Source organism: Lagenorhynchus albirostris, chromosome 1 (genome assembly GCF_949774975.1).
Source record: "Lagenorhynchus albirostris chromosome 1, mLagAlb1.1, whole genome shotgun sequence".
Taxonomy (NCBI): domain Eukaryota; kingdom Metazoa; phylum Chordata; class Mammalia; order Artiodactyla; family Delphinidae; genus Lagenorhynchus; species Lagenorhynchus albirostris.
In genome coordinates, this window is record NC_083095.1 from 134,198,100 (window position 1) to 134,219,604 (window position 21,505).

Genomic DNA, 21,505 nt, shown 5'->3' on the forward strand with positions numbered 1-21,505 from the left:
CCCCTGCTTGGCCCCAGTGCTCTCATTATAGTTTCATGTTGTGTATGCTTCAGTGTGGAGACACCCGGGGACCACGTGATGATTTAGTTCTTAGGGACTCCCTAACGGAGTTTGCCTGAAATCCCTTTTTTAAACACTGCAAACACAGCTGTGAATAAGACAGATATAATCCTTGCTCTTTCTCGTGGAGGCAGGGACTCTAGGACGAGTGTTTTTCATTAAATCTATGAGCTCAGAGATGGTATCAGTCTCTTCTCCGGCATCCTCCATGGGCCTGGCAGAGGACGGCAGGCTCCGCAAAGAGCTACTGAACCACAAAGTTTTCAGTGAGCTGAAACGGCCGGTCAAGGGCATTAGAGGGAATGACAGCCATCCAGTGGGACTTGAATTGGTATCTCTCAGACACCTGGGGGCACTTCTGCATCAGCAAAAGTTCCAGTGTCCGTTTCTGTCTATGGGTATATTAGAAAGATGTGCATGTTTTATTAAACTTGGAATAAGACTTCAATATTTATGTATAAATCTCAAGCTTCACTTCAGTATCATGAAGGCTGGTGAGATGCAAGGCTAATCTGATAATGGAGGAAATTCCTTTGCCATTAATCCCGTGAGTCATACATGCCTCCTCTAAGAACCTGAAATATGAATATTTTAGCACAGGTAAAATATCAAGGGAGTAAAACCTCACTAATTAGGGTAAACTGGGAGGTCAGAGTGCCTTCTAGAAGACGTTAAACTCAAGGTCACCTTATTATATAGTACATACACTATCTATATATACACGTTATGTTAAACATCAACAAAATTGACAGTCGATGAGTCATTGCCAAATAGAGGTCCCACCTTAGTTGCTTTTACATAGAGATAAGGAGCCCAGGACTTTAGAACCTTATTAGTGTGCCTATAGATGCAGCCAATGTCTGAAAATATAGTTTTGGAAAATAACCTTGTTTGCTGGGCTGTGGATACCATCAATTTGCCTAGTACACCTTTTTCTCACAGACAATTATAATGGCTGTCTTTACTTCTGCTAGAATCCTTAACAGAAATTCTCAGGCTCTAAACTGAAAATTGCAGAGTCATCCAACTTGTAATAGTCACCCTTAGGGAGAGTTTCCCTACTTTCCCTAGCGGGAATTACCTCGATCATGGCTATACCTCTGATTAGCAAGATCTCCTTTTGTGAAGTTTTTGTCTCTTTCTTTTTCTTGAGGGAAAAACACATTTCTTGAGCACTTACTATGGGCCTCTAGAATGAGAGTCGTGGGGGGCAAGGACAATGTCTATTTTATATCTCCGGAGCCTAGAAGGGCTGTTGAATTCGTGGTGTTCAGGGATGCCTTCTGGGTACTCTATCTATAGGTGGTACCCAGCCTCCACCATGGCCTCCAGTGATCCCTGCCTCCTGTTCTAGTCACCCTGGCACAGTCCTCTGCCACAATGTAACGGGGTTGGTTAGTGTGACCAGCAGAATATTGCAGTCATGATGGTATGTCACCATTGAGTTTAGGTTATAAAAGACTGCAGCTTATGTTTTGGTATCTCTGTCTCCATCTTAATCTCTGATTACTGCCTTTGGCAGAAGCCATATGGATAGGTCCCTGTGGTGAGGAACTGAAGCCTCCTGCCAACAGCCACATGAGTGAGCTTAGAGGCAAGTCCTCTGATCCCATTTAAGTCTACTGAGACTGCATCCCTGGCCAATAGTTTGAATGCAATCTTGTGAGAGATTCTAAGCTAGAACCGCCCGGCTAAAGCACTCAATTTCTAGTACTCTGAAACCGTGTGAGATAAAAAACATTGTTTCAAGCTGCTAAATTTGGGAGGTAATTTGTTACACAGCAATAGATAACTAATAACTAATTGATAATAATAAATAACAAAAAATCCCACACATTTCTCAACAAAACTCTATGAAAGAGGCATTAACAGCACTCTTTACCAATGAAGACACAAAGGATCCGTGAAATTAAAGAATTTGTCCAAGACATCTCAGCTAAAAGTGGGAAAAAATGGATACAAATCCAGGCGAGACACCCGCTATCTCTCAGAGAACAAAAAGTCACATTTCTCTTGCCCAAATAATCGTACCCTTAAAGTCTGTCACTTTGTTATCATTTGCGATTTCAACATCTGGTAATAATAAGAGCAGTGATTATTAAAAATATACCAAAAGAAGCAGTTTGCATAACCCATAAATGTTCGAGGTTTCACGGCCATGACTTTCAAATAAATAGAGAAATGACAACACATGGGAAGGAACAGATACGTTGAAAGGAGAATCTGAAAGTGGCACAGTTAAAATAATTTGCAGGTAATTTTAGCACCAAGAAAGAAGTCCTGTTGCCAGACACTGCTAAAAAGGGCGGTCCATTTCCATGTGCTGTATTTAGAAAGGCAGTATGTCATTGCAGAATAATTGTTTGTTGGGAACACGGGTGAGCCTTGAAACTGTGAAGCAGGTTTTAAGAGCATAGACCTGGGCTTCCCTGGTGGCGCAGTGGTTGAGAGTCTGCCTGCTGATGCAGGAGATACGGGTTCGTGCCTCGGTCCGGAAAAATCTCACATGCCGCGGAGCGGCTGGGCCCATGAGTCATGGCCGCTGAGCCTGCGCGTCCGGAACCTGTGCTTCACAACGGGAGAGGTCACAACAGTGAGAGGCCCGCGTACAGCTAAAAAAAAAAAAAAAAAAAAAAGAATATGAAGTTTTTTTTTTTTTAAATCTAAATGTATTTATTTTTGGCTGCGTTGGGTCTTCGTTGCTGCGTGCAGGCTTTCTCTAGCTGCGGCGAGCGGGGGCTACTCTTCCTTGTGGTGCGCGGGCTTCTCATTACGGTGGCTTCTCTTGCTGCGGAGCACGGGCTCTAGGCGCGCAGGCTTCAGTAGTTGTGGCACGTGGGATTAGTAGTTGTGGCTCGCGGGCTTTAAATCACAGGCTCAATAGTTGTGGCGCAGAGGCTTAGTTGCTCTGCGACATGTGGGATCTTCCCGGACCAGGGCTCGAACCCGTGTCCCCTTCATGCAGGCAGATTCTTAACCACTACGCCACTAGGGAAGTCCTGAAGTTTCTTTTGGAAGTGATGAAAATATTCTAAAATTGACTGTGGCTTGTATGCTACAAATAATTTATTTATATACATGAAATGGGTGAATTGTGTGGCACATAATTATATCTCAATAAAGGTGTTGTTAAAATTAAACAAAAAGAGCAAATGCCAGAAAGATGAGGAAGAGGGAGAGATGGCCTGGAGAGGCAGGCCAGGCGGTCTGAGAAGGCTTCATAGCAAGTAAGCTCATTTGTTCATTCATTTGTTCATTCACAAAGTATGTACTGAGTCCTGACACGCACCAGATATTGTTCTAGGGGCAAGGGATACAACAGGGAATAGAATGAAGTCCTTGCTCTGAAAAATAAAACATAATTAGAAGATGGAGAAAATGGAGAAAGAACTACCTGGTTGTGGTCAGAAAAAGTCTCTCCCAGGAGGCAGTACTTAAGCTGAGACCTGAATGAAAAGTGGGAGCAAACTGAGCAGAAGGTCTAGAGGAAAGGCATTCCAAACAGAGGGAACAGCAAGTGCAAAGTCCTCAAGGCAGGAGTATGCTCATGTGTTTGAGGAAGAGTAGAGAGACAGAGTACCTGAAATGGAAGGAGAGAGAGGAAGTAAATAGGAGAGCCAAGCAGGGGCCAGATCAGGGAGGGATTTGCAACCATGGCAAGAGCTTTGGAGTTTCTCCCCAGCAGGATGGAAGGGTTTGAATGGGGTGGTGTAATGTGATTTACGTTTTAAGAGGATCACTAATTGTTCTGAGTATAGTCTGTGAAGGCAAGAGCAGAGACTCAGAGACTAGTTAGGAGGCTGCTTCAATAACCCCAGGGAGAGATGACAGTGGCTAGACTAGAGTGGGAGCAGAAGGCTAGAGCCAACAGGATTTGCTGGTGGATTGAATGTAGGATGTGGGTCAGATTACAAAATGAAATGTTTCAGTTTATGTTTGCATCAATATCCTGATTGTAAATTGTATCAGCAGAGGGTTCAGTCTGGTGACCTGCTGTATGTGTGTGTGGATGTGTTTTAATCAACTTTACTGAGGTGAAATTCACATATAATGAAATTCACCAATTTTAAATATACAGTTTGTTGAGTTTTAATAAATGTACATAATCATTGATATATATACCACAATCATGATACAGAACACTTTCATCTCCATAGAAAGTTTCCTCGTGCGCATTTGCCGTCAATCTCCACCCTCCATTCCAGCTCCTGGAAACCACTGATCAGCTTTTTGTCCCTTTAGTTTTGCCTTTTACAGACTGTCATATAAATGGAATCGTACGTCTTTTGTGTTTGGCTTCTGTCACTTAGCATGCTTTTGATATTCATTCATGTTGTGTGTATCAGTGGTATGTACCCTTTTTATTGTTATACAATGGAATACAATGGATCATGCTTAGCTTGGGCTGCCATAACAAAATGCCACAGATGAGGGGCTCAAACAACAGAAATATATTTTCTCACAGTTCTGGAAGTCCAAGATCAGGGTGCCAGCATGGTAGGGTTCTGGTAATCCCGGCTTGCAGACACTGCCTTCTCTCTCTGTCCTCAAATGTGGGAGAGAGGAAGGGTGCAGTAATCCCATCACTGGGTCCCCACCCTCATGACCTCCTCTGAACCTCATTATCTCCCAAAGTCCCCATCTTCAAATACTACCAAATTGGAGGTTAGGGCTTCAATACATAAATTTGGAGGGAATACAATTCAGTCCATAGCACAATGGAATACAATAGACCACGATTTGTTAATTCATTCACCAGTTAATAGGCATTTGGGTCATTCCCAGTTTGGGGCTATGATAATAAGCTGTTGTAAACATTCGAGTACAATTTCAATCTAGGCCCTGAGCTAAAAATCACAATAAAACCTTATCACTGCTAAACCGTCAAAGTGCTATGTAGTAGCACAAGTTCAGCTTCTATTTCTGAGCAAAAAAATCACAGAACTGATAAGAGTCCATGAGAGTGAATGAATTTCACTGCTGACACTGAGACAATGAAAAATGATAGATTCAAAATATTTTCAAGGAAATAGCTGCTGACAAATAATACAATGAATAACTACAGGCTTTACACACCTTACATTTTCACAAGTTTTTAAATTTGTCTAAGCCTTTTTCTGCTTCACACATATTTTTGCCACCATTGGCTGTGTAATACATCTTAGCAGATTCCACTTCAGGTTGTACTGATTTGTGTTTTCTCACCTTCTTAGGGAATAGTTTGTTCATTCAGACTATTCACAGAGGGCAATTCGACAGTAACTTCAAACTTAGCATTGACTCCTTGAATAAACAAGACTAACCGGGCATTATTGGTAACATCTGTTAACTCATCAAAAGCCACAGAAAACTACTTGAAATAATTTACCTTGATTTTTAATTGATTATTGATGTTGCTTTTCACGTCCTCATTTCTTCTACCCCCCCCCCAAATCTAATCATAGTAAACAAGTTAATTTTCTCTGGACACATTTTCTCAGCTGCTGCGATCAAGCCCAATTTAATTAAATCACCATCAGTAAAAAGGCTTTCCTTGTTTGGCTAACAAATGAGCCAATCAGAAATTTACTTTGGTTGCAGCTTTGTTTTCAGTCTTTCCATTTGTGAAGAAATTCTGATGTAATGAGCTATTCAGTTTCAAATATCACAGATGATACATTCCAGTTTTAATTTTCTAATTTTTCTGATGGTTGTTCTCCTATGGGTCGACAATAATGTGGTTTAGTCTGTGAATGTTGACATATACTGTATTCTTTTAGCATGGCAATAGTGTTATTGCATAATAAACACAGTGCTTTTCCGCTTATTCAATAACAGAATAATTCACATTCCATTGCATTGTTGTTCAGGCCTACATATCTTCCCAGCTTCTCCTTCTGCCCCATTCTGCTTCTCTCATCCTTTACAGAGGTGTGAATCTTAAGGGCATCCCCCAAATAGTCATCAGGTACTTTAAACTTGTCTCAGAGCCTGCTTCCAATAGAAACAGGAGTATGAGAGTGGTCTGAGAAAGCAGGTGATAAGATAGGGATTTGGAGCTGTATTACTCTTTGCTAGACCAGCACTGAGGACACCCTCACTGCCAGTAGCTGGAATACAGATAGCCCTTCATGTAAAATGGTGGTTCAATTGTTACAGCTTTCACTGGTGGTGAATTGGGATGCTTTGCCTGTGGAAGGGAATATGCTAGGCATTTGAGAAATACAGGGAAATAGTAACTACAAGACAATGGCATTGGGTGACAATTACTAAGCTCCACTGATGCCCTAGAGAAAAATATAAAAGACTAGGAGTGATTAACAGGCAATTGAAAACCATGTGTAAAAGTCAGAGGGCCTCCTTGGCAGCATACAATGAAGCAACATTTACGGGTCTAAAGGAATCCCGTCATTTTTCCATTCAGTTCATCAGTATTGTCCCTGCAGAAACCAGACTAAACCTAGAGGATGACAGTGGACTAGCCCAAACTCACCCAAGTAGGAGCCCTATTGCAGCCACCACACCAGTTTGGGTATCTTGGCTAGAGCAAATGAACACAGCCTCAGGTACATTTTATGTGGATATCGATTTGGTGAATAAGTCCTTTCCTATCCCTATGAGGAAAGTGGATCAGACACAGTATGCATTCATATGGAACATCAACATTATACATTTAGAGTACATTTATAGTTTTGCTCCAGAGCTATGTTAACTTTCAACTTCTGTAGTAAGACAGACTGAAGAGATCAAGACCATTTAGACATCCTGCAAAACATCACATCCTGATCTGTTACAACAAAGACATCATATTAACTCAGTCAGATGGACAAAAAGGTGGCTAGCACATTAGAGGCCTTGGTCTGACACATGTACTCCAGAGGGTGGGAGATAAATTCTATAAGGGCGCAGGGGCCGATAGCATCAGTAAGATGTTTAGGGGTCCAGAGTCAGGGGAATGCCACATAACCCATCCAAAGAAAGAGATAAATTATTGTACCTCCTACCATGAATAAGGGAGCATAACGCCTGGTAGTCCGCTTTGGGTTCTTGGCATGGTATATTTCACACCTGGACATATTGCTCTGGCCCATAAACCAGGTGACACAAAAGGCTGCCAGCTTTAATGCAGCTCAGGGCAGGAAAAGGTTATACAGCAGGTCCAGGCTGTAGTCCCAGCAGTCCTGCTATTAGGCCATTTATGTTTCCATAGCTGGTATTAGGGCTATCAGTTGTAGAAGAGATGCTGTGTGAAGTTTATGGCAACCTCCACTGGGAATCACAAAATAGGCCCTTGCCCCTGGAGCAAGGCCATGCCACCTACAGCAGAGATTTATGTGCCTTTTGCAAAAAGGAAGCTGGTGTAACCACACCAAGTAACCATATGTCAGAAACCACCCATCATAAGCTGGGTTCTATCAAACCCACCAAGTCATAATATCAGGTAGGCAGCAACAGTCTGTCCTAGGATGGAAGTGGTACATCTGGAATTGAGCACAAGTAGGACCAGAGAGCATGACCAAGTTGCCTGAGCAGGCAGCCCAGACCCCATGTTATACCAGCACCCATCCTCAGTTCACACTTACTGCTCTGTGTAGGATCCCTCACAACCAGCAGACAAGAGGAAGAAAATCCTGTATATGGTTTATGGAGAGTTGGCTCAGTATGTGAGCTCAAACTGAAAATGGATGTCAGTTGCATTGTAGCCCCACTCCGGGGTGACCTTGAAAATAGTGGTGAAGGAAACTCTTCTTAGTGGGCTGAGCTTCAGGAGGTGCACCTGGTCATCCACATTGTGTGGACAGAGAGGTGCCCCAAGGTTAGAATATATAGGAGTTCAGGGGCGGTGATGAATGGCCTACATGGCTTAGTAGGGGCCTGGAAGAAGAAAGATTGGAGGATTAGGGTCAAAGAGGTCTGGGATAGAGACACAAGGATGGATGGGTGTGTGAACGTTGGCACCAAGTATGAAAGTATTTGTATCACATGTTAACACCCACCAGCAAGCATTCACCATGAAAGAGGCACTAAATAACCAAGAAGACAAAAAATCACTTGGCCAGATGACCTCAGCCAGCCTCTGCCGTCAGCCACCCAGTGCTGGCACTAAGGGTACATGAATGAAGTGGCCACAGTGACAGCAAGAGAGGCTAGTATGAACCTAGTAGCATGGGCTCCCACTTAAGAAGGCTGTTCTAGCTACTGCTGCTGCTGAATGAGCCAGCAATATGGTACCATTCCTCCAGGACACCAACTGGCCATGTGGTGACATGCTGACTACATTGAACCCCTTCCACCCTGGAAGAACCATGATTCATCCAGATAGGAATTAACACATATTCAGGGTACTGTTTACCTTTCCTGCCCCCAAGACCTTAGCCAGCACCACTATCTGAGGGCTTATCGAGTATTTGATTCACCAGCATGGGATCCTACGTAACATCATGTCAAACCCGGGACCTAATTTATTGCAGTGGAGGTGCAGGAATGAGTCTGTGATGACAGGAGTCACTGATCCAGTCACACACTCTACCAACCCAAAGCTGCTGGCCTGATAGGGCAACAGAATGACCTCCTTGTATGCAGGGACGAAGAGGAGACATCATCTTGGCCAAGAGTGATCCACTTGGGTGCTTCTCAGTACTCTCTTGCCCACTTGTGATGATAAATGGACAAGTACAACAACTCTGGCCTAAGAAGGGCCTGGTGGTCAAGGGCTCAGATCAGCAGATAAACCACTGAGCCCAGAGGAGGTGCCAGCTGACGGTAAGGGGAGCCTAGCATGGCTGACGAGGAAGGAGTGTGGCCCCCCAAGAGAGTTGCAGCAGCTGGGGCTGTAGTTCATCCCACTAACTCTCCTTTTTTAAGTTTTCACCAGGAATCCTGGAGAAACTGCTCCTGAAACTGGCCTGTGAAGAGGAAAGAGGTGAGGTGAGCTGTTTTTCCAAAGAGACTGGAGTAAGTCTTCAGGCCTTGACTGTGGCAACTCCTTCCTCCCTCTCCCCACCCTCTCTTACTCCCTTTTCTCTTTGGACAAACATTTCTACAAACACTCACGAAACATGAACCAGATAATAAAAATCATGGGGTCTTGCCATCAGAGCAGCTCATAACTGAGGGGGAAAAACAGACACCCAAGTATCTACAGGGAAATCCCTCTAAGTTAGACGTTTTCGTACACACATTTCGGTGGTTGTTGACCTGCATGTGAATATAGAACTCCCCCCCACTCCCCGGCGAAGTCCCAAGGGGCGTCCCCTCTGTGCTCATGCGCAGGTCTGGTCAGTTATCATAGACCTGGGCAGTTTTCTGCTTCTTCCTTGGCTCTGTCTCAGCTCTGCCAGGAACCACCCTGTCTCTGTTGGCATTGCGCCTCTGCTGGGCACAGCTGCTGCTGATTCACCGGAGGCTGGGTGGTGCCAAAGCTGCCCAGTGGGAGATGGAGGTGGGGAGGGGGTGGGGAAGCTCCTCTCCTCTTTTGTGTTCTGCTTTGTCATGGGTGGGGAGGCAGGGGAGGAGGTGGCTTTGTGGACCACTTTTTTTAACATCGTTTTTAGTAAAATACCCCTTTCAGTTTTTACTTAAAGCACCCTTCCCTCTTCTTTCCACTTCCATAGGACTATGAGTCCAACTGGGAAACTGGGTTGGGAGGCAAATGCAGTGATATACGGAATACTAAACGGCCCCTCCCACATGCAGACTCACTGAGGGGGTCCCGAGCCCCAGCCCACCACGTGGGCGCAGACATATTCTAAGTGGATGTAACGTATGCTCAATTTATGGTCACAGAACCAGGAGAGTGAAGAAGAGGAAAGGGTTCGTTCATCCTAGAGGGGCGGGGAAAGCCTCACAGAAGAAATGTCATGTGAGCTGAGTGTTAAATGTGGAACAGAGGCCTGCTGAGTGGGGAAGGGAATTCCAGACAGAGGCAAGAGCAAAAGCCAAGCACAGGGCCCTTCGAATGTTTGTTGGCTCAGAGTTCTTGCTCCAGGGAATTTACATTCCCATGCAGGGAGATTAGCAAGAAACACAAATGAATAGAAACATGCATCCTGTCAGTTGGTGATAAATGCCAAGAAGGAAAGTCAAAGAAGCCGACTGAGAGTGCAGAAGGAGGGGGGCTCTTTTACGTAGGGTGGCCAAGGTCGACCTTTCTGAAAATGTGGCTTTTGAACAGAGACCTGAATGAAGTGAGAAAAAGAGGCACGTGGGTCCCCAGGGGAGAGCATTTCAGGCAGAGGGAACAATGGGAGTGCAAAGGCCAGAGATGGGAGCTGCTTGGTGTGTACAAGGAGCAGCGAGTTCTGTTGGGGCATAGTGACAGAGCGGGCAGTGGCAGAAGAGGGCTTTGAGCAGAGCACACAATCAGTCTGCTGTTTGGAGAGGAGACTTCAGGAGGCACAGGTATAAACAGAAAGACCAGTCAGGAGGTTCCTTCCATGATCCAGGGCAGAGATGATAAGGGCCTGAGGGGAGGTGGTAGTGGTGGAGGAATGAAGACGTGTTGGTGGAAGTTGTTGGATTCTGGACATCTTTTGAAGGTAGAGCCAGTGGGATTTGTTGGTAGACTCGACAAGGATCGAAAGGTAGATGGCTAGAAAATTGGGAAGTGAGACAATTTCTGAGTGTATCACTCCCCTGCTTAAAGTCCAGACTCTTTAGCCAAGTCACTCATTGATCTGTGGATTCATCCAACAAACACTGATTGAATGCCTCCTGTGAGCCAGGCATTGTGCAAGGTGTGAAGACACATTAATAAAAAAAGTAGCATAGACTCTGCCTTTACGGGTCTTACAGTCAGGTGGGTGAGACAGACAAGTAACCAGGCCATTACAACCAATGTGGCAATTGCCGCTATATACAGGTGAAGTACAGGCAGAAATAGGGGCATGTGGAAGAGAGGTCTAATTCAGAGTTACTGGGGGGAGGAAAGTCCAAGCTGAAATGTCAAGAATGAATAAGTATTAAACAGTTGAAGGAGTAAAGGGGAGAGGAAGGGGGAAGAGAGTGGGGAGGCAGAAGGAATAGGGCGTTGGAGGATGTGAAGGAAATTCTGTATGGCCATGGGAGATGGAAAGGGGGTAAAAGAGCAAGGAAGAGATCAGCTCACACAGGGCTTATACATCACGTTAAGGGGTTTGCATTTTATCCTAAAATCAATGGGCAGCCATTGAAGTGTATTATTCAACAGGGGAGTAACATCACCAGTTTGCTCTTTTGAAAGAGCCCTTCGGTTGCAGTGGGAGATGGATTGAAGACTGGAAACTGGGAGAAGAGTAAAGAAGCAACTGCAGCAGTGCAAACACAGAGCGTGGTAGAGAGTCCTGGATGGATTTGGGAGCTGTTCTGGGAGTGGAATCGCTAGAATTTAGTGACTCATAGGATAGGGAAGAAAGGAAGAAACAAGTCAAGTATGACCCCCAGGTTTTTGGCTTGAGCAGCTGGGTGGAGGTGGAAAGCATTCCCTGTGAAAGGGCATACAGGAGGAGAATAAAGTCTGGAAGGGAACACCCAGTCAGTTGTGGATATGGGGGTCTGAGGTGTTGAGGAACATCCTGAGGAGATGCCCAGTAGGCAGGTGGATAAGCTGATCCAAAGGTCAGAAGAGATTTGGCAGTCAAGAGCACTGAAGGCAGGGTGTGGGTGGGCCTGTCCTGGGATAGGAAGAGTGGGGAGAGAAGAGGGCTAGGGTGGGGCCGCATGTTACTCCCCCATTCAAGACCTTTCCCAATCTGCTTCCTTCTACAGGCAGCACACAGCATCCTGCCCCTTGTCCTTGGACCTTCCTGTCATGTTCCTTCCCTGTTTGTGCTCCGGAGGTTCCTCCTTCCAGAACCCAGCTCAAATATCACCAATTCCAGGAATCCCTCCTCCCATAATAGTAATGATAGGTTTACTCGTATGTTTCCTCCAGAGTTTGGTGAGGTCAACATTTTATGCATACTTTTATTATATTCCCCTGACCTGGAAAATGTATTTAGCACATTGCAGGGGTTAACATTGATATCCGTGAGCAAATGAACAGGCAGAAGAATGATTAGAGTGAGAGAGGTGAACTTCGTCCAGAGGTCTGGGAAGCCAGGACAGTGACGTCATCAGCTCAGTGGGAAAGTTCAGTCTAACAAGCGTTGCACACTGGGGCTGGCAGACAGTCTGGGCTACGGTCAGCGGCAGTTGGACCGCTCTGCCCGTGCCTTTCTTTAGCCTGGCTTCCCCCTACGTCTCCTAGTTAAAAGCCTCACCTTTGCCCCACTCCCAAGCCCAGCCCCTAACTTTCCGCCGGCCCCATTGGCTGCGCGACCGCCCAGTGGGCAGGCAGAAACCGCGGGCTTGCTCTCCTCGCCGGGGAGTCTGCTCTCGTTCCCGAGTCTCGCGAGCGTTACGGTAACTGGCGGAGGCGGTGCAGTTGGGTACGTTCACGGCTAGTGTGAAGCGAACGGGTGCCGTGACCATGTTCCGAGCGGTGGCTCCTGGGCAGTTCCGGCGGGCGGTGAGTCCGGGAGGGAAGGGTCGAGCCCGGTGACGGTCCAGCCTCGATCTGCTGTCCCTGTGGAGGTCTGGGCGAAGGTCACCGCCACCCCCGGACCTGACTGGCCCTCGCGCTGGCAGGCCCAGCCCGGCCTGGGGCTCGGGCTCAAAGTTCTGGGGCCTGCCCTTGCCTCCTTTCGGGCCGCCAGGTGGGGGTCGAGGTCAGAGGTCAGAGTACTGAACCTGCGCTCCCGCTGCCCCTCCTCTTCCCCGTCTTCTTCCCAGCCCCTCTCCCAGCCTCCAGCACTGACAGGCCGCCAGTTTCTCCACCTTTGACGGGGAGCGAGCAGCTGAGTCCCCGGGGAATCTTTACCCGCGGGAGGAAAATGTCGCCGCCGGCATGTCCTCTTGGAAAAAGTTTAAAACCTGAATTCAGCTTGGAAGGTGACGTTTCTGGAAGAATTAAACATTTTCCCTGGATGCATTGCGGCTCTTCGAATCCACTCACTGTCAAGTGCTGGGGCGAGCGAGGGGCAATGTGGTTTTGGAAACCTGCTCTGCTCTCTGGCTAATGGGGCAGTGCTGCGTTTAGGTGATTGTGCTGACAGCTGTAGCCAATTTTGAAAGGCAGGCGTCTTTTTACTGCAAGCTGACCTGCTTTTAAACCAGCAGATTGCTGGTTAAATAGCTAGGGAACGATATTGGTAGCGGTAAGTTTTTGATGCTTTCATTAGTTACAAATCATGAGTTTACCACATTTTGCTATTGTGAGAAAGACTGATAGAAAATATGTGTTTGTCCTAATGCTATGGGACAGTAGTATTTGGAGATTGACCAATTACAAGTCAAGTAACAATTTATATTGTAGATTCTGTAGATATTCTGATGGTTAAGTGACAAGATTGCTAAACTTGGGTCAGAAACTTTCCTGACATTTTGTACTTTTTCTACAGTTTTTCTTGTGCATGCATGTTTTCATACCCACCGCTGGGATTTTCTCCCTGAAACATAGTTGGCAGTATTTCTAGATATCTGTAGGCCCTTTTCTTATGTATTCTTGTTCCCTTAAAAAAAAAAATCCCAACCCTGCCCCCCACCATACGCTCAAAGTTCAAACCCACATCCTTCAGGTCAGTGTTCAGTCTTCCCCAGAAATTTTCCTCAGATGACTCAGACATAAACAAGTTAAAGTCATGGATTTGGGAAAGTTCCAGGTGTCAGAGCCAGATTCTTACCTATACAGTAATTGGAAGGTAGTTATGTGGACAGGTTAGAAGTCTGGCATAAGTGAAATAGTTGTGGAGGGGGAATTTAGGACTCAGTTATTTTGTAGCACTAACAGAAAAAAATGGAATGACTAGCTTAAGTCATTATAAACACTGCCAATATACATAGGCAGTATTTCCAAATCTTTGCTGTGGTTTGCCAAAGACTTTGACCTTGACTTTATTTTCAGAGTTTGAAGTCATGCTTAGAGTAGCTCCTCTAAAGTCATTAAGAACATTTGAGAGATTTGAATTTCAAGGGTATAGGAAAACAGCGGGAACACTTGTAAAATGGATACATAAATACACATACATATTTAACTTTAAAAATTTAGATATTTCAAGCTTACAGAAAAGTTGCAAGAATAGTACAAAGAATTCTCAAAACCCTTTGCTGAGTTTCACCGGCTATTAACAGTTTGGCACATTTGCTTTCTCTCTCCTCATATATACATATTATTTTTCTGACATAATATGTATGTTGCAGACATGCTCTATACTAAATAATTCAGTATATGTTCTATGAACAAGGAGGTTCATCTTTCATTATCACAGTATAATTGGCAAAATCAGCAAGTTTAACAATGATACAATACTATGATCTGTAGCTATTACTCAAGTATTACCAATTGTTACTCATTTGTAGCAGTATTTTTTTATTGTTGTTTTTTAGTTGAAGTATAGTTGATTTACAGTGTGTTAATTTCTGCAGTACAGCAAAGTGATTTATTTATATATGTGTGTGTGTACACATTCTTTTTTATATTCTTTTCCATTATGGTTTATCTCAGGATACTGAATACAGTTCCCTGTGCTCTACAATAGGACCTTGTTGTTTATCCATTCTCTATGTAATAGTTTGCATCTGTAGCAGTATTTCTTATTCTGGTCTAGGACACTCTGGGATCATGCCTTGCATTTAGTTCTCATGTCTCTTCAGTCTTTGTTAGAAAACTCCTCAGCCTTTCTTTGGCTTTGATGGCATTGACATTTTTGAAGAGTACAGGCCTTCTATTTTGTTGACTGTCCCCTGATTTAGGTTTGTCTGGTGTTTCCTCTGATTAGTTTCAGGTTATGTACTGGCAGGAGTATCACAGAAGTGGTATTGTGTTCTCAGTGCATCATATTAGGAGGCTCATAATGTTGGTTTATCCCATTATTGGTGATGTTAATTACTTGGCTAAGGTGTTCAGCAGGTTTCTCCACTATCAAATTACTACTTATCTGTTAACTAATTTGTGGAGAGATACATTGAAACGATGTAACTCTTCTGTTTCTCATCAGACTTTCACCCATTAGTCTTATCTGTTGATGATTCTTGCCTGAGAAATGAGTACTGTGATGTAAAATAGCGATTTTTCTAATTTCATCATTCCTTCTACTTTTTAAAAAATTAATCAATTTTATTTTATTTTTGGCTGCGTTGGGTCTTCGTTGCTGCACGTGGTCTTTCTCTAGTTGTGGCGAGCGGGGGCTGCTCTTCGTTTTCATGAGCAGGCTTCTCATTGCGGTGGCTTCTCTTGTTGCAGAGCTTGGGCTCTAGGCGTGCGGGCTTCAGTAGTTGTGGCACGTGGGCTAAGTAGTTGTGGCTTGTGGGCTCTAGAGTGCAGGCTCAGTAGTCGTGGCGCACGGGCTTAGTTGCTCCACGGCATGTGGGATCTTCCCAGCCAAGGGCTCAAACCTGCGTCCCCTGCGTTGGCAGGCGGATTCTTAACCACTGCGCCACCAGAGAAGTCCATTCCTTCTACTTTTATTAGCTTTGTATAATTATAAGAAAGAACATTTTCTTCTTGCTTATTGATGTATTTATTTATGGACTCATGGATCCTTACTTCATTCAGTAGGTTACTTCATCCATTACTACTCTTAAATGTTTTGGTGCTCAAGTTGTCCCAGATTTCTAAAGTGCAAGTCCCTCAGTCTGGCTCCTGTTTACTTATATTTATGATACCGTAAAGTCAAAGTGAGTTATCTGAATCCCCACTCTTGCAATTTAAATAAATTGTTCTGTAGCTAACCATGAGTAAATTCAGGAAGATATGTTTCTACAAAACCACATTTTTAATAATAGATTTATCTATTAAAAGATTAAAAAGATTAAACTGTTAACATCATAATGTGAATATAGCTAACACTATTAAACTGTACATTTAAAAATGATTAAGATGGTAAATTTATTGCAACTAGTGAAAAAAAGATACCTTAAGTGTTAGAATGTCTAACACTATTAAACTGTACATTTAAAAATGGTTAAGACGGTAAATTTATTGCAACTAGTGAAAATAAAAGAGATACCTTAAACTGTTAGAATGTAAGTTAAATGACTCGCATTTGGTATCTAAATTCCATTTTCATTTTGATTTATCTGTGGCCTTGAGCAAAGTCTCTTGGTGAGGGGGGAGTGGTCCTCAATGTTATCTGTTAATGAAAGTGTTTTCCATCTGGGGAACACAATAAGAGGAAAATAGGTAGTTAACATTCTTGCAGGGTTATTGATTTGAATTATTAGTATTATTTTACTCATTTACATTTGAAATTGATTTGTTGACTAAGATACCAAAGAGATGTTTTACATGGAGAGTGAAGCAACACTTTTCAAGTTATTTGAGTCTTCCTGTTACTATATTCATTGCCAGACAGGAGGCATATCTACCTTGATTCAGAAGCTATGAAACTGGTATGAAGGAACATGACGTTTTTCAGAGTCCACGGTCTATCATTGATGAATGAGATTGAACTCTGTAATTCACATGCAAATTTTAATTTGTTTTGAAAGAAGAAAGCCAAGTTTGATGTGGTACTAAAACATTTATTGCATAAGGGGAATTCCGTAAAATTATGCTTCCTGCCAACGTGTCTACTTAAGGGTCTTGTCTGTTTTTAAAGTGAAGTAAATTGACTGTGTTTTTAATAATATAATCAATGTCATATGACATTTCTAGTCATGATTAAAAGCTATCATATTTTATTACTAAGGAGGTTAAAGTACAGAAATGTAATATACGTTTTTAAATTACAAAATATATGTTAAAATAGGGATGGGTAATTTTAATTATATATTTATCTTTTTCAGTAGAAGTTGGAAAGATTTTATAGTTTGTTCCTGCTTTTTAATTTTTGAGTTAAGCAAAACGACCCCCACACCCTTACCATTACCCCACTTAGTTTTCTTTTTTTTTATTTGTTTAATTTTTATTTATTTCCATTGTAAAGGGATATATATGTTATTTTTATTTTTTTTTAACATCTTTATTGGGGTATAATTACTTTACAATGGTGTGTTAGTTTCTGCTTTATAACAAAGTGAATCAGTTATACATATACATATGTTCCCATATCTCTTCCCTCTTGCGTCTCCCTCCCTCCCACCCTCCCTATCCCACCCCTCCAGGCTGTCACAAAGCACCGAGCCAATATCCCTGTGCCATGCAGCTGCTTCCCACTAGCTATCTACCTTACTATGTTTGTTAGTGTGTATATGTCCATGACTCTCTCTCGCCCCGTCACAGCTCACCCTTCCCCCTCCCCATAACCTCAAGTCCGTTCTCTAGGAGGTCTGCGTCTTTATTCCTGCCTTACCCCTAGGTTCTTCATGACATTTTTTTTCTTAAATTCCATATATATATGTTAGCATACGGTATTTGTGTTTTTCTTTCTGACTTACTTCACTGTGTATGACAGACTCTAGGTCTATCCACCTCATTACAAATAGCTCAATTTCATTTCTTTTTATGGCTGAGTAATATTCCATTGTATATATGTGCCACATCTTCTTTATCCATTCATCCGATGATGGGCACTTAGGTTGTTTCCATCTCCGGGCTATTGTAAATAGAGCTGCAATGAACATTTTGGTACATGACTCTTTTTGAATTTCAGTTTTCTCAGGGTATATGCCCAGTAGTGGGATTGCTGGGTCATGTGGTAGTTCTATTTGTAGTTTTTTAAGGAACCTCCATACTGTTCTCCACAGTGGCTGAACCAATTCACATTCCCACCAGCAGTGCAAGAGGGTTCCCTTTTCTCCACACCCTCTCCAGCATTTATTGTTTCTAGATTTTTTGATGATGGCCATTCTGACTGGTGTGAGATGATATCTCATTGTAGTTTTGATTTGCATTTCTCTAATGATTAATGATGTTGAGCATTCTTTCATGTGTTTGTTGGCAGTCTGTATATCTTCTTTGGAGAAATGTCTATTTAGGTCTTCTGCCCATTTTGGATTGGGTTGTTTGTTTTTTGGTTATTGAGCTGCATGAGCTGCTTGTAAATTTTGGAGATTAATCCTTTGTCAGTTGCTTCATTTGCAAATATTTTCTCCCATTCTGAGGGTTGTCTTTTGGTCTTGTTTATGGTTTCCTTTGCTGTGCAAAAGCTTTGAAGTTTCATTAGGTCCCATTTGTTTATTTTTGTTTTTATTTCCATTACTCTAGGGGGTGGGTCAGAAAGAATCTTGCTGTGATTTATGTCATAGAGTGTTCTGCCTATGTTTTCCTCTAAGAGTTTGATAGTTTCTGGCCTTACATTTAGGTCTTTAATCCATTTTGAGCTTATTTTTGTGTATGGTGTTAGGGAGTGTTCTAATTTCATTCTTTTACATGTACCTGTCCAGTTTTCCCAGCACCACTTATTGAAGAGGCTGTCCTTTCTCCACTGTACATTCCTGCCACCTTTATCAAAGATAAGGTGTCCATATGTGCATGGGTTTATCTCTGGGCTTTCTATCCTGTTCCATTGATCTATCTTTCTGTTTTTGTGCCAGTACCATACCGTCTTGATAACTGTAGCTTTGTAGTATCCACTTAGTTTTCAAAGGTGGGGGAGGTAGGTTAAACTTATTCTTACTACTTTAGGTTTTGAGTGGGTTTGTACAGTAGGGAGTTAGAGTCCAACTTTTTTTTTTCCTTCTAACACCTGTGGCAGTTTATTACCTGAACATACAGTTAAAGGCACAGCAGGAGCACCTGAGCAGTGAATCTCCTTTGTTGCTCCTAAAAACACTGAAAAGCAAAAACAGTGTCAAAACTGTTAAGGTTGAATAAGAGAAGGACCAAAATGTGTTCACTGGACTTAGCTATCCCAGGTTGTTGGTGACTTTGAAGAGACTGGATTCAGTGTTGTAGTGGAAGTGAAAGCTGGTTTGCTGTGAGTAAAGGAGAAAGAGTGAGGTGAGGCAGCAGAGTTTATGCTTAAGGACGTTGTTTTCAAGAAGTCTGGCTCTGAAAGGGTGGAGAGAGGATGATGACCCCTTTAATCCTATCTTCAAGAATACTGTCTCATTAAGGCCAGTCAACTTAACAAGGGTATGTGGCAGGTATGCAGAAGAAAACTTCACATTTTACTGATGGGAACTAAGTCTACTTAGTAGTCTAGATAAGTTCTGTAAAAGTATGATGGGGTATTTCTTTAGTGATTTAGCAAGTTTGCGTACTGTCCTTGGTAGATACACATATTAACTGCTTAGATAATTAAGTTATCAATGAGAGAAAAACGGTTGCTTTTTTAGTTTTTGATCATTTAGGGGGAAACTTTTCAGTTAGTCGCTAAACATTCATTGAATGCCCACTATGTGTCACGCTCAAAGATAGATACTGAGTTCACAGTGGAGGATGAGACAGACCTAATCCCTGCCCACATGGTGCAAACAGACTGGGAGAGACAAATATTGAACACATTATTTTAAGTGTGATCATTGTGACAGAAAGGTGTATAGGGTGTTTGGGGAATATGTAATTGGGGAGAGCATTAATCTAGTTAGGGGGCTAGAGAAACCTGTGAAATTACTTTGTAAACTAAGGTGCTTTACAACTGTTGTTATTGGCTGATGAAGTAATAGTAAGGGTGAAGGATTTTCTTTAGATAAGAAGGCCACTTCATTTTTGAGTTTTGGCTATCTTAAATCACCTGTTTACCATTGTTTTAATTCTGTACATATTGTATGTGTTCTTATTTGATCATATCTTGCTTTTTTTAAAAACATGGCGTTATTTCCAGGGTTGCATTAGAAATAAAAGAATGCGTCAGTCGTGTTAGTTTGATTATTCTTAAAAAAACCCCAAAAAACCACCCAAAGTCTGTGGCCCCCTTGCTTCAGTTCTGGACAACTCTGAAGGGCCATCCTAGTTCCACGGTTCCTTGTGAGATCAGCCGAGAGCTTTGTAGTGACTGCACTGCAATATTGCAGTTCAGCTTCTTCCACCGCCCAGTTCCATTTCCTTGATGCCTCCTGAGTGTCGTTCTCAAGAGTGCTCCCCAATAAACTTCTTGCACACCCACACACACAAAAGGAAGATCTAAGTGTAAGGTGGCAACAAACATTTATAATCCTTAAGCATTCACTGTATGTAATTAAATAACTTCTTACCTGTGAATCTGGAATGGTCCTAGCTATGTTCATTCTCAGGAGAATCAAGGAAACAGTTATTCGCATCATTTTCTGTGGTGCAAATGAATAACCTTGAGGAGTAACTAATCTAGAGTCTTAAAATTGTTTTTTTTATAGCTCAGTGTATAAAGTAGAAGTTTAAAAGGATGTTTTTGAAGCAACAGGTTTTTTAAAAATAGACTTTATTTTTTGGAGCAGTTTTAGGTTCATAGCAAAATTGAGCAGAAAGTACAGACCATTCCCATATTACCCCTTCTTCCCTCCCTCACTGTCAACATCCTGCACCAGAGTGGTACATTTGTTACAATTGAAAAACCTGCAGTGACACATCATTATCATCCAAAATCCATAGTTTACGTTAGTGTTCACTCTTGGTGTTATACATTCTATGGGTTTTGACAAATGTACGGTGATAAGTATCCACTGTTATAGGATACAGAGTAGTTTAATTGCCCTAAAGTCCTCTGTGCTCTTCCCTTTCCCTGCCAACCTCTGGCAACTACTGATCTTTTTCCTGTCTCCATAGCTCTTCCTTTCCAGCATGTCACATTGGTCAAACCGTATAGTATGTAGCATTTTCAGACTGTCTTCTTTCACTTAGTAATATGCATTTACAGTTCCTCCATGCCTTTTCATGGTCTGATGGCTCTTTTTTTTATTTTAAAGCATTGACTAGTACTCCATTTGCTGAGTGGTACCACAGTTTATCCATTCACCTACTGAAGGACTTTTTTTTTTAATTAAGTAGGTTGCACTGGACCTTAGTTGTGGCTGATGGGCTTCTTAGTTGCGGCTCGAGGGCTCCTTCATTGTGGCTCGAGGGCTCCTTGTGGCTTGAGGGCTCCTTAGTTTCAGCAGTCAGGCTCCTTAGTTGCGGCTTGCGGACTCCTTAGTTGTGGCATGCAAACTTTTAGTTGCGGCATGCATGTGGGATCTAGTTCCCTGACTAGGGATCAAACCTGGGCCCCCGTGTTGGGAGTGCGGAGTCTTAACCACTGTGCCACCAGGGAAGTCCCCTGAAGGACGTTTTGATTGCTACTAAGTTTTGGCAATTATGAATAAAGCTTTCATAGATATCCGTTTGCAGGTTTTTGTGTGGACGTAAGTTTTGTTTTGGCCACACCACATAGCATGTGGGATCTTAGTTCCCTGACCAGGGATGGAACCCATCCCCCTACAGTGGAAGTCCAGAAGAGTCTTAACCGCTGGACCACCAGGGAAGTCCCATTGTGTGGATGTAAGTTTTCAACTCATTTGGGTAAATACCAAAGAGTGTGACTGCTGGATTGTATGGCAAGAGTATGTTTAGTTTTGTGAGAAAACGCCAAACTGTCTTCCAAAGTGGCTGTAC

At 42.9% G+C, this 21,505-nt stretch overlaps 1 protein-coding gene across 1 annotated transcript in view; it reads left to right on the top strand.

The window, feature by feature from the left end:
* The first annotated feature begins 12,392 nt into the window (after window positions 1-12,392).
* The window catches only part of ETFA (electron transfer flavoprotein subunit alpha), an 87,165-nt gene continuing 78,052 nt past the window's right edge, over window positions 12,393-21,505 (top strand). Inside the window, exon 1 of the mRNA XM_060154873.1 lies at window positions 12,393-12,526. Coding sequence (XP_060010856.1) covers window positions 12,488-12,526 — 39 coding nt within the window. The 5' untranslated portion in view covers window positions 12,393-12,487. The remainder of the gene's footprint in view (window positions 12,527-21,505) is intronic.